A 14,109-nucleotide genomic window follows, 5' to 3' on the forward strand; every position below is an offset into this window, starting at 1 on the left:
CCTCCCACCAAAACGTTTGGGTCTGTGTGTAAATTTTTGTATTCTCCTTTTTCACCTTTTGGCGGCGGGGGTGGGGTGGGGGGTTGGGGCCGAGGTAGTCCCTAAAGTATGGCTTTTCCTCCCTTCCCACAGGAGTAGAAATTAAGAAAAACACTAATGGTTTTTGCCTTTACCTATGAAAATTTCAAAACTACTACTTTTTTTTCTTTCTTTCTCCAGTTTGGTGCTCCGGTTGTCAGATGTTGGAAGGCAGCAGGATAAAACATACCTCCATGGTTTTTTAAATCCGCCCTGGGGTTCGGTGGTTAAAAGTGAACTTTGGTTCCTGGAACTCTTGCCTGTGTCGATAGAGTTAAGGTGGAGCTTTGCTTTGAAGGATAAGTAAAGCACAGCCTCTCACCTGGACATAAATGGATCTAAAGACGGCAGTATTTAACGCAGCTCGGGATGGCAAACTCCGGCTTCTCACCAAGTTGTTGGCAAGCAAATCCAAAGAGGAGATTTCCTCCTTGATCTCTGAAAAAACAAATGGGGCCACACCACTCTTGATGGCGGCCAGGTATGGGCACCTTGACATGGTGGAATTCCTCCTAGAGCAGTGCAGTGCCTCCATAGAAATCGGGGGCTCCGTCAATTTTGATGGTGAAACCATTGAGGGGGCTCCCCCTTTGTGGGCCGCTTCTGCAGCAGGACATCTGAAGGTGGTTCAGTCTTTGTTAAATCATGGAGCATCTGTCAACAACACGACTTTAACCAATTCAACTCCTCTTAGAGCCGCCTGTTTCGATGGCCATTTGGAAATCGTCAAGTACCTTGTAGAACACAAAGCCGATTTGGAAGTGTCAAACCGACATGGGCATACCTGCTTGATGATTTCATGTTACAAAGGACACAAAGAGATTGCTCAGTATTTACTTGAAAAGGGTGCAGATGTTAATAGAAAAAGTGTTAAAGGTGAGTTTCGCTTCTTCATTTAAATTTTTTAATTGTTTACCACTTATTTTCTGGAAGTTTGATACATAATTATGAGCAGTGGTGTTGAGTAAGCCAACGCTGACAGAATTGTTTTGATTAGGTATCCCTTCCAGTATAACCTTGTTGATTGTTTCTTTGATATTTGATAATATTGAACAAGGGTGATAGAAAGACCTCTATTACTGTGTTAAGCAGCATTTTCTGTCTCTTATTTGGAGTAACTTCTAATTGCTGGGAAATGGGTTCTTCAGAGTTACAGAGCATGTTTGTGGCAGTTGAATCTGAGCCCTTAGCTTGTATTTAATCTTCGGAATGTACTTCAATGTAATATATTTTTCTTAGCTTTAATTTTTGTACTACACCCTTGGAGTAAAAACTATTATATTTAGTGAGTCATTTTCTTGTTTATCTTTAGGTAGGCATTTCTTTTGTTATTCTGTCAAGGAAGGCTAGGACAAACTGACCTGGAAGGATTAGTATCGATGGAAAAGGAGAAAAATCTGTTCTCTTATTCCCTATTTATTGTGTGGCCAATAGGAAATCTTTTTATATAGAACATGTATTAAGTATAGCAAGAAAGAAAACAGATTTTTAAAAACTGATAACAATACAGAGAGCAAAACAAGGATTAGGTTAAACAAATGTGGATTTGTTGGCTAGCAACAATGTAAACAACCTTTGTGCAGAAGAGTTAAGGTTTAGGATGGAGTACAATTTCCAGCTATTGTAATAAACTTAACACAGCACATGATAGTTTAGAATGTTTTTAAATTCTTAAAAAACAACTCTTGATACTGTAATTTTGATACTTGAAAACCTATTTTTCTTAAACATATTTATGCAGCAGCAAAATAATTCACAGCCTAATTAAAAAAAAACTATTAAAACTTAAAAGTAGCATATATACATAGTAAAAAAAATATTCAAACAGTACAGATTGGTTTACAGTGTTTATAATGAAAAATAAGTCCTATCAGCCCTGATTTCTAGATCTCCAATCGACCAGCAACCACTATTTATAGTTTTTTGTGTGTGCCCTAGAGATAGTCTATGCAAATACAAGTATACTTCTCTGTATCACTCTCACCTTTCCTCTGTTAGTTGATACATACTGTTTTTTAAAAAAATCTTAATTTATCTTGGATGTCATTCAACTCCAACACATATAGCTACCTCAGTCTGATTCATGGCTACACAGTACTTCATTGTATATAATTTATTTATCTAGTCTCTATTGATGGACGGTTCTGTCACACCTAATATAAACAATGCTGCAGTGAATATTCTTGAACAAAAGTGTTGCACACTTGTTTGAAAATAGCTATATTATAAATGCCTGTAGGTGGAATTGCTGAATCAACGTAAATGTGCGTTTATCACCGTGATAGTGTCCGATTGCCTTTCAGAGATGCTGAACTACAGTTATGGGGCATGTAGTTACTGGATATATTTATTAAAGTTATTATCATCTTTTTAAAAAAGGTTTGTTATAAAAATGAAACAGGCTCATTGTTATTTTTCTGAAAAATTTTTCCCCAGAGGGAATATAAAATATCACAAAATTCAGACACTTAGAGGTAATCCTTCCAAAGATATTTCTGAATTTTGTGAATAGATATATTTATGCAGTTTTATTTTATATGCTCTTCTATAGCCTGGTTTTAGCTTAATAAATATTATCTTTAATGTCACTAATTATAGCTCTTTAATTTCAATAACTGCATACTCTTCTACTAATGGAGTTTTATGTTGCTTCTAGCTTTTCAGTATGGTAAAAATGTTTCTGTAAAGCATTCTTTCTTATAAATGTTTTCAACTGTATCTGATTGTCTTTGAGATAGGTTGCTGGGTCAGAGGACAGCATGACTTTTTTTTTAATAGTCATTATTGTTTTAAAGAACACTTGTTTTAAGAGAACAAATTACTGCTTAGAGACCATGTTAATACTAGGAATGCTTTAAAATCATAACTAAAAGAGAAAGGGTTAAAAGGTGTGGCTGCTTGTTTAGGCATGTTGGATTTTCTGTTTCTTTGTTTTGGGCTTTTTCTTTATCAGCCTTATGATGGACAGATTGTTGATAAGCTCATGTATTTAAGTAAAATTGGGGTATAAAACTCTTATATGTCATTGGAGAGATGAGTACTGGTATTATTTCCCTTGTGTTTTTCAAAGCTGCTTTTTTTACTCCTGAAGATACACTATTTGAGAGAAATATACTATAAATAGCTCATTATTTTGTGAGCATTTTCCTTAATAAACTGTGAACAGTATTTAACTTGATTACCTTTGCTATTTTAGAAGAATATTCCTTTTTAATTGCTATCATCATATAGCCATGTATGTGAGGATGTGTATACTCCTTTTGGCCAATGGTCTGCTTATTCTAGAGTTATTTTCCCCCCCAGTGTCAATATCAGATATTTATGTCTTTAAAAAATATATGTAGTCCCAATTTTATGTACCTACTTATATACACATATATATCTATGTGTTTTATATATATAATATATATCACTCTGTGTGCTGTACTTTTATCTTTTCATGGTGCATTTTAATTTCCACATTGATTTTTAATAATTGTTGGGGCAGATTAAAGTACATTGTATTCTTCCCCTACTCTGATCCTGAAGCTTCCATTCTTTGGTAATCACTCTCATTGACTTCAGATTTTTTTATGGGTTGGGGTAATAAAAAAGCAAGGATCAATTGAAACTGAGGTGGGAACACTGGAGAAAGATCTGATAGAGCATCAAGAAGAATTTTTTCCGCACGTTTTTACCCCCATCTAAAAAATGGAAAAGACTGATAAGACTAGGGATGAAATGGAATAGTATCTTAGGAAATTTCATTTTATTTTTATTTTTTAAAATATGTTTTTATTGATTAGAGAGAGAGAGGAAGGGAGAGGGAAAGAGAGAAAAACATTGACGAGAGAGAAACATCGATAGGCTGCTTCCTGCAAGCCCCCTACTTGAGATGGAGCCCACAACCTGGGCATGTTCTCTGATCAGGAATCAAACCAGCGACCTCAAGGTACATGGAACGATGCTCAACAAACTGAGCCACACTGGCTAGGGCTCTTAGGGAATTTTATGTCAGCTGTTGGAAATGGTTCTGAAGAAAGAAAATGCCAATAGATAATGCTTGGTCTGCTTAAATATAAAATGTATGTAACTTCTACATTCCCTTTTTAACAGGCAGTTGGCATTTGAATATATTATTTAACCTCTATACATTACTTTTTAACAGGCTGTTGGCATTTTGAACATGTTTTAACCTAAGGTGGAATTCATTAATTGAGAGCATTTATTGAGTCCCTCAGTGTGCCAGGCTGTTAGACTTAGGATATACAAAGATGAGTAAGACAAGATATCCAGTCCTTGATTCCCTGCCCTTGAGGAGCTCGTGGTTTGATCGGAGAGACAGGTTCATAAGCAGATACTTAAACCACAATATGGTAAGTGCAACAGTAGTGCTTTGTTAGATATTTGGGAGTGCTTTATTCCTAAACAACTCATTGCCTGAGGGCACAGTGGGTTCCTTCTTTTCCCATGGTATTCAGAAATGGGAGAAAAACTTTGAGATAATTAGAAATACTTCTCCAGTTTAACACAGTTGATTTTTGAGACAGGAGGGTTGGTTGCTGTTTAAAACTATAGACCCCAAATCAGAGTGATTATACAGGCCAATCTTGGAGCTGTCACATTGATCTCAGCCCTTTATAGTTGTAGTCATCTTTGCGTTTCTTTTGTTCTTTATTATTATTTTTTTTAAACTTAGAATAGGACCTTGCAGATCTATGGTAAAGTTACTTAAAGCCCTTGAATTATGCTTTTATACCAAAATTCAACTGGTAATTGAGCAGCTGGAAGTGATTGAGTTCTACACACCAATGGAACAACTCTGAGTTGGAATTGCGGAGACTAGCCCTAGAGGACACAATATCCTCATGCATGGGTCAGTCATTTTAGATACCCAAGGTAATTATGTAAGTTGGTAGTAAGATAATTATTGTGCATTTTCTGTAGGCCAGGCATTGTGGAGGCTATGAGAAGATACTGGACATCACATTTGTTAATTGTTAAAGGAATGGTATAAATCTATACTGTAGGATTTTATAAAAGTACACTTAGTAAGTATTCTAGTAGAATGCTTCATGGAGAAGTTGAACTGGGTGGGCCTTGAAAGGATTGTTGGGGTTCAGATCTGCAGAAAGGATTTGATACAGTTTTTAATGCTTAGGAAATGGCATGAGGAAAGACATATTGAGAAATGTGCTCGGAGGGTCAGGAATTGGAAAGTAGGTATACTGTTCGGACCAAAGGGCACTGAGGGTTAAATTATAAAGGACATTGACTTCTAGGTAAGGGTGTTTGATTTTATTCTTTATCCAGGGGTGGGGAACCTTTTTTTGCCAAGGGCCATTTGGATATTTACAGCATCATTCGCAGGCCATACAGAATTATCAACTTAAAAATTAGCCTGCAATATTTGGTCAGACAATTAACTCACCCTAATGTGATGGCTGGAACAGCTCTTCTTTGGTGAGGCCTTGGAAGGGCCAGACCAAATAATTTTGGCCCATGGGCTGGACATTCCCCACCCCTCCTTTATGCAGTGGTAAGCTAGTGAAAGTTTTCAGCAGAGGAATAATGGGTATTTTTAGAGAAGCCCATCTAACTACATTCTAATTAGCTCTTTGAGGCTAGAGACCTGGTGTTTGTATCCATGCATTACAAAGAGTATCTGACCCATAGAGAGTATTTAGGAAATGGGCTTGTTGAATGAATGTCTTGGATTTAAGAGAGGAAAGATTATAAGCTTCATAGCAAGGACTGTGTTTTGTAGTCCTTTCAATGTGGAAATACATACATATGTGAAGAATTGACAATAATTGTGAAAAATGAGTGGTATAGGTGGAACTCTATAGTGGTTTAGAAAAGGGAGAAATCCAGGTAGGCTCATGTTAAGTATAGCTAGCATGTAAGGTTTTGAGAGAGAGCTAATTTAAGCAGTTTACTTGCCTTTTTATTATTGAAATTTTCTAATTTATATGTAAGTATAAAGAAGAATACATTGAACCACTATGTACTTATCACCTTGCTTCAACAATTATCCACATTTGCCAGAGTTTTAAAAGAATATATTTCTCCTCTCTTGTTTTCTGCAGCAGTTTAAAACAAACCCCAGGCAACACATTATTTCTGTCTCACAGTATACGTATTTTAGGGTATAGATGTATTTCAGTCAAGAAAATGTAAAAAACAAAAAAAGAAATTATATATATATTACTGTTAATACAAATGAATTTCAAATAAGAAAATCTACCCTATAAATTAAGAACTTAGTTTTAAGATAATCAACAAAGATAATTGTTGTCATATAGATAAATTATTTCAGTGTACTACAGGACTATCAGAGTGTTGGAAGGTGAAGTTCCCTTTTCCTTGGCTTCTCAGCTGTTGGTTACCTCAGCATACCTATTTGCAGAGAAGAGTAAAAGGGAGGGACTTAAAATTTTATTCTACTCTCTAACATATCTGTATTTATTTTGATTTAATAATATTTAAATAGCTGACTAGTTTAATTCATTAACATTTTAATCCCACATCATCAGTTTGCTTGTGCAAGTTGTTCCATGTTCATTCTTTTCCTTCTTGTATCTCCTCAAAGCTTCTCTTATCCTGGGGGGACTTGGTATCCTAGTTGGAGAAGCTAAGCTATAGATGATGTGTAAATTGAGTTCAGTAGGAAAATAGCGTACCCTCTAACCCTGGAGATTGGGTTTTGAAATGTGTTGATCCTTTGCACTACTGCTATTTCTAGAGCTGTAGGCAGCACCATGAACTTAAGGCAGGGATTAAGTTTTACTTAATGACCTGTGGGTACATGTGGTTCTCTCACATAGTTCATCTGTATCAGATTTTTCTAGATTGATGGATTAAATTTGTTTGTTTAAAACAGAATTCAGGCCCTAGCTGGTTTGGCTCAGTGGTTAGAGTGCCAGCCCATGGACTAAAGGGGCTCAGGTTCGATTCTAGTCACGGGCAGGTACCTCGGTTACGGGTATAGGTTCCATCCCCGGGCCTGGTTGGGGTGTGTGCAAGAGGCAACCAATTGATGTGTCTTTTTCATATTGATGTTTCTCCCTCTCTCTCTCCTCTGTGCCCCTCTCCCTTCCACTCTCTTTGAAAAGCAATGGAAAAAATATCCTCAGGTGAGAATTAAAACAAACATAACAAACAAATAAAACAAAATTCAGGAAGCCCTTGGCATCCTAGAGATTTATGCTAGTGAGACACCAGGATGTAACGTGAGGGAAGATGGAGGTGGAAGTGGTGGGGAGAGGCCCAGGTAAAGAAGTCACAAGGATGCAAATCTGACTAAAACATGTCTTTCTCTTTTTCCCCTCCCTTTGGGAAGAGCTGCAGTTGCATAGAGTGAAAGGAAATTTTAATGAAGTATGAATTGTAATGTTGATGTTTTTATAAACTTTACATTGTGTAATTTTTATCAAATTACACTATTATTAGTTGTTTTAGTCTTGATTCCTTAGCTTGGGTGCTCTTGCCTTGAAAATTCTACTTAATATCAAGAGCCATTTCAAAGGCAATTTTTCATCCCATCTGAGTCATAAGAATGCGTCTTACCTCTACGGATGCAGGTGTTTTTCAGCATTTAACGTTGTCATGAGCTCAGTGACCTGTATTGTTAAATATCTGTATGCTCCTAGCTCAATGCCTTATACCAAAAAAAAAAAAAAATGGAGGTCACATGGTAATCTTGGCTCAATGAGTCTGATCTTATTTTTCATTTTCCCCCACCCCCAACTCCTGTCCTTGAGTATCTTAGAATATACCTGGGGAAGTGAAACATACTTAGCAGTTGGAACCCTTCTAGTGCTCCTATGATATCCTAAAGTGTTTCTCTCTACCGGTACTCACCTCCTCCCTTAACACATACCAGTTAGTTATTCCGGGAATAAAATACTTGGAATTGACATTATTATGCAGTTGAACTGCTCATCCTTTCCCCATCTTTACAGGTAGATCTCTTATGGACTCAGCTTAGTCCCAGCTCCCAAGTTGAAGAAGAATGATGCCAAACACTGTAGGCTAAAAGAGGTCTTATTGTAACAGATTTGGGCATTTCCAGACAAATCTGTTACAATAAAAGACACTTTAATTGCTGCTTCTATAAGTCAAAACTTACACTTTTCCCAAAAACACAAGTACTTTGATTTTAAAACAGCTTTCACATACCATTCCCTGATTTAAAGTACATATCGGTGGTTTTTAGTATGTTCACAGACCTGTACAACCATCACCACAATCACCTTTTCATCCCCACCTACACCCCCACAAAAAAAACTCCGTATCCATTAATATTCATTCCCATTTCCCCCCTCCTCCCTCATCCCCAAATAGACTAGTTTTAGACAACCAGTAATCTTTCTATCAATTTATTTGTCCTGGACATTTCATATAAATGGAATCATGATATGGGTCTTTTGTGACTTGCTTCTTTCACTTAGCATAATGTTTTCAAGGCTCGTTCATTTTGTAGCATGTCAGTACTTTCTTTTTATTGTTGAATAATCCACTGTATAGATATACCACATTTATTTATTCATCAGTTGATGGACATTTGGGTTGTTTCTACTTGTTGGCTATTAGGAATAACGCTGCTATGAATATTCGTGTAGAAGTTCTGAGGATGTATGTTTTCATTTCTCTAGCATAGGTAGAGGTGGAATTGCTGGGTCACATACATGGTAACTCTGTTTAACCTTTTGAGGAACTGCCAAACTGTTTTCCAAAGCAGCTGCACCTTTTACATTCCTATTAGCAATGTAGGAGGGTTCCACTCTGTCCACACCCTTACTAACATTTGTTATTCTCCTTTTTAAGATAGCCATTTTAGTGGATATGAGGTTGTATCTCATTGTGGTTTTGATTTTTATTTCTCCAATGGCTAATGATGCTGAGCATCCATTCATGTGCTTATTGGCCATTTGTCTATCTTTGAGGAGTGCCTGAATATCCTTTGCAACCTTTTAAATTGGGTTATTTATCTTTTTATTACTGAGTTGTAAGAGTAATTTATATATTCTGAATACAAGTCCTTTATCAGATATGTAACTTGTAAATATTTTCTCACATTTTGTGGATTTTCACTTTTGAAGGTACATTTACAGCAATTTGGATTACATTTCACAAACTAATTAAAAAAAATTTGCCTGTGGGTCACTTACTTAGATTTGACTTAAACAAGAAAGTTGTTAGGAATAGCCTTCCTAACAGGAAAGGGGTTTACTAATACCCTTTACTAAATAAACAGGAACTTTTCTGTGGATGAACTGTGTAATCTACTTGCAAGACACACCCTGTTTCTGCTATGGCATATAAATGTTTAAATTTAGAGTAAAGAGGAATAGTGAAGTTTTGTTTCTATATGGTGTAAAACGGCTGTGACCTAACTCTCCTTTTAAACTTGTAGTCATATCACTTGATATAGCTAATAGATATGTTAGCTATATGGCAATTATCTATATAGTAAGTCCTCACTTAACATTGTCAATAGTTACTTTTAGCGAAAGGATGTATAATGAAACCAGTTTTACGATAGGCTAATTTTACGATAGGCTAAGTTCCTACGACAGACATCTCATCAATGTTATAATTAAACGATGCTGAATGGAATGACATTATTTGAAGACCTGCTGTGTAGCAAACAAAAAAATAAGATTCCTTCTCTATTTCCTTGCTTCTCAAAATAGCAAAGGCCAGCAGCATAGGCACCACTTGGAGCCACCCCTAGATCCTCTGAGTCAGACCTTCATTTTACTGTGATCCTCTGGTGTTTGTACACTAAAGTTTGAGAAGCACAACTTTGACTTATACTAAAAAAACACAAACACAAAGCTTGTACTATGTGATGACTTTATAGACAGTGGAATCTGTTGAATTGATACTGCTAGAAAAAATAATTTATAACGAACGTTTTGTATTTGTTAAATATTTTACTGCCTTATGAGGACAGTTTTGTTTCATTGCAAAGATAAATTAATTCTGTTTATTGTGGGAGTGGTTTAGAAACTCATCCTGGCAAGTAATCTTATCCAAATTGAGATATTTATAAATGCTCTGTTGAAGTTCTTTATAATTTAAGTGGTTGATTGATAACATTCACTTGCAAACAATCACCTCTAGTTTAGTCAAACCCAAACCATCTGGTTTGGAGCCAGGAAACTTGGGGCCCAAAATAGTTTTTACTCAAAATACTAGTATGTTTCAGATTGCTTATTTTTAAAAACTCTTGACGCCATTGCTGAACTATCACAGTTGAGTATGAATTCCTGTCTTTTATGTGCCTGCTCTCAAAAGATTAGAGGTCTCTTTAAAATTACAACTAAGATTGACCCTTCAGGTCTTCTTAACGAATACTACCATGCTTTAATGCATGAGCACTTCCCATAATTTCCTTCTCTTAATAGCCATCCCAGAAGCATCCCAATCAATATGTCTTCTTTTTATTCTTTTAAATTTTCTTAACACTATTTCTATGTTAAATTATAGAGTTGAAAATTAATGTATTTGGATCATATTGTTTTAATATCTGCAACAATACTTTAACTGAGTTAACACTCAGGTTACTATTATCTTGAGTTTTAAGAATTGTCCATTTAACAGATACGTATTTTGAGAAATAAAAATTTTCCATTATGAATTCAGTTTCAGAAATTTAATTTTTTCTCCAAATTAACTTTTTCTTAATTGGGCATTGAGAATTATATAATACAGTACTTCCATTTTTTCTTTTGCTAAAGGTAAATTCATTTAATATTGTTGCTTAATATCCTCAATTTTATCTAAGATGCCTGGTAGTAGTTATTTTTGAACTTTGTGTTCTATTTTCATTGTCTTTCTCACTTTGAGGATGCAAAAAATAAGACACTAAGAGGTGGAGACACAAAATTTTGCAAGTGCAATTATTGTATTGTGGGAGCATTTTTAAGGGGCATGTAAATCAGAAAACGTGCCTGAGTTGAATTTTCAAAAGTGCTTGGTATATATTATTGTGTACCAAAAGTTGAAATCAATGAAATTACCTAGCAAAAATTAGATATGATTTTATTGGTCTATGGCATGTAACTTAGACTAATCAGAACGTAGTAACTTATTCAGCGTGTTATATTTTTCACAAGAACTTTTGATTTAATACTTCCAGCATATCTAACACTCTTGGATGAAACAACTGATAGAGCAAAATATACAGCCATGTCTTGTTCTATTTCACTTCGCTTTATTGTGCTTTGCAGATACTGTGTTTTTTACAAATTGAAGGTTTGTGGCAACCCTGCATTGATCGAGCCTGTTGGTGCCATCTTTCCAACAGCATTTGCTGTTTGTCTCTGTGTCACATTTTGGTAATTCTCTAATATTTCAAACTTTTTCATTATACTTGTTATGGTGATCTGTGACCAGTGATTTTTGATGTTACTATTAGAATTGTTTTTGGGTGCCATGAACCATGCCCATATGATGATGAACTTAATCAATAAATGTCATTTGTGTTCTGATTACTCTACCAACTGGATGTTCCCTCATCTCTTTCCCTCTTCCCGGACCTCCCTATTCCCTGAGACACAACAGTATTGAAATTAAGCCAGTTAACCCTGTAATGGCCTCTAAGTGTCCAAGTGAAAGGAACAGTCACAGTTTCCTCACGTTAAATCAAAAGCTAGAAGGCATGTCAAAAGCCGAGATAGGCCCAAAATGAGATCTCTTTTGCCAAACAGCCAAGTTGTGAATGCAAAGGAAAGGTTCTTGAAGGAAATTTAAAGTTCTACTCCAGTGAACACGAATGATAAGAAAGTGAAACAGCTTTGAATGCTGATATGGAGAAAGTTGTAGTGCTTTGGATAGAAAATCAGACTAACCACAATACTCCCTTTAGCCAAAGCCTAATCCAGAACAAGGCCTTACCTCTGTTGATGAGAGAGAGGTGAGGAAGCTGTGAAGACAAGTTTGAAACTAGTAGAGGTTGGTTTGTAAGGCTTAAGGAAAGAAGCTGCTTCTATAACAAAGTGCAAGGTGAAGCAGCAAGTGCTGATGTAGAGGCTGCAGCAAGTTATCTAGAAGACCTAGCTAAGATGAAGGTCGCTACACTAAACAGATTTTCAGTGTCGACGAAATAGCCTTATATTGGAAGAAGATGCCATCCATCTATGACTTTCATAGCTGGAGAGGAGAAGTCAGTGCCTGTTGTCTTATTTTAAGAAATTGCCACAGTCATCCCAACCTTCAGCAGCTACCACCGATCAGTGAGCAGCCATCAACATCAAGGCAAGACCCTCTGCCAACAAAAAGATTACGACTTGCTGAAGGCTCAGGTGATGTTTAGCATTTTTAGCAAGAGTGTATTTTTAAATTAGGTATGTACATTGTTTTTATAAGCATAACACTATTGCACACTTAATAGACTACAATATAGTGTAGCATAACTTTTATATGCACTGTTGAAAAAAAAAATTGTGTGACTTGCTTTATTGTGATATTCACTTTATTGCAGTGGTCTGGAACTGAACCTGCAATGTCACTGAGGTTTACACGTTTACAGTAAATATAATAGACAACTGGTTATCATTTTAAAAAGTACTTCTATATAGAAAGCCCGACTAATCCCAGAAACTGGGACATAGACATGTCATAAAAGAAAATGAAGTTTGTGAACAGACATAGAAAAGTATTCTATATAACTAGGTATAAAAGTAACATAAATTAAAATTCAAAGATTGATTCAAGTGCTAGAAAGAATACTATAAAGTGGAACTTCTGAAATTTTTTCATAATTCCTTTGAAAGTGAATTAAAGATGTGTGTTAAGCGTTCACACATTTGTGATTCTGTTTTAAGGTAGGCATTAATTTTTTGTCATGTGTTTATTGAAGTATAATTTATGTATATATTTTATATATATATATATATATATATATATATATATATATAAAATAAAATCCATCCTTTTTAGTGTACATTTCTGTAACTTTTGACAGTTATTTACTCTGATTTTACTACTGCCACAATAAAGATAGAACAAAAGGTTCCTTCATGCCCCTTTGCAGTCAGCCCCTCTTCCAGTACACACCCCCTGGCAATCACTGGTCTGTTGTTTGTCCTTATGTTTTTTAGGCACTATTTCTAATAGTGAAAATTCTGAAACTGTAGATACCCATTAACAGGGAAGTCTTTATATAAATTAGATGTCCATTAATAGGGAAGTGTTTATGTAAATTATGACATGCTTCCTTGTTTAAACTTTCACCATAAAGACATTAAGAATAAACGTTTAAGTAGTAACTATGTAGTTCATGTAGACCATGTAGTACCATAACATGACAAAATGACCACGATGTAGGTGAAAAGCAGGCAGTAGTTGAATATGTACTGATTACAACTTTATTAAAGCATACTATGTAGAGTATTAACAAGATTCCCTCAGTTAAGATCCCCTTCTAAGATTTTACTTTTTAAACTTGTCTTCAGAGGCTAAGTTTGAATCACTTTTTTGTGATATCAAGTATTAAAAATGTAAGAATATACCTCAGCTTTAACAATGTGCCAACTGCTATCTGAAATATAAAGGAAATATAGGATCTGTGTACTGTAGTAATATCTAAAGCTTAGGTAGGAAAACCTATTTCTGAAGCAGTGACATTATACTATTGTAAGATAGTACATAATATTATAATAGTAGATGCAATATGAGTACCTATCAGAATGAGTGATACATTTATTTACCAGGCATTCTCAAGATGGCAAGTTGATATGGTGTAACTAAGGAGGCCTCTTTGAGCAGCTAAAATTCTTGGTGAAACTTGAAGGACAAGAAGTTAAAAAGAAAGAGTATGTTGCAGGAAAGTTAACAGCAGAGGATTGGAGATGGGAGTGAGCAGACTGTTCCTGGTGCTGGGAGAGATACTTAGGATGGAATGATGTGAAGCGTAAGCAGAATATCTGCGTTATGTATGATAATGTCTTTTGGATAAGGGTAGGTGTTAGCAAATGGTGGCCCAAGGGTCAGATCATGCCCACTCCCTATTTTTTGGATTGCCTGAGAGCTAAGAAATTG

The 14,109-nt window shown here is 35.6% G+C and overlaps 1 protein-coding gene across 2 annotated transcripts in view; it reads left to right on the forward strand.

Moving 5' to 3' along the window:
* The window catches only part of FEM1C (fem-1 homolog C), a 29,454-nt gene that overhangs the window by 815 nt on the left and 14,530 nt on the right, over positions 1 to 14,109 (forward strand). For both annotated transcript variants that reach the window (XM_081132413.1, XM_081132414.1), the window contains exon 2: positions 220 to 954. In XM_081132413.1, coding sequence (XP_080988539.1) covers positions 411 to 954 — 544 coding nt within the window. In that variant the 5' untranslated portion in view covers positions 220 to 410. The remainder of the gene's footprint in view (positions 1 to 219; positions 955 to 14,109) is intronic.

The sequence above is a fragment of the Miniopterus schreibersii genome (assembly GCF_964146895.1).
Source record: "Miniopterus schreibersii genome assembly, chromosome: 3".
NCBI classification, from domain to species: Eukaryota; Metazoa; Chordata; class Mammalia; order Chiroptera; family Miniopteridae; genus Miniopterus; species Miniopterus schreibersii.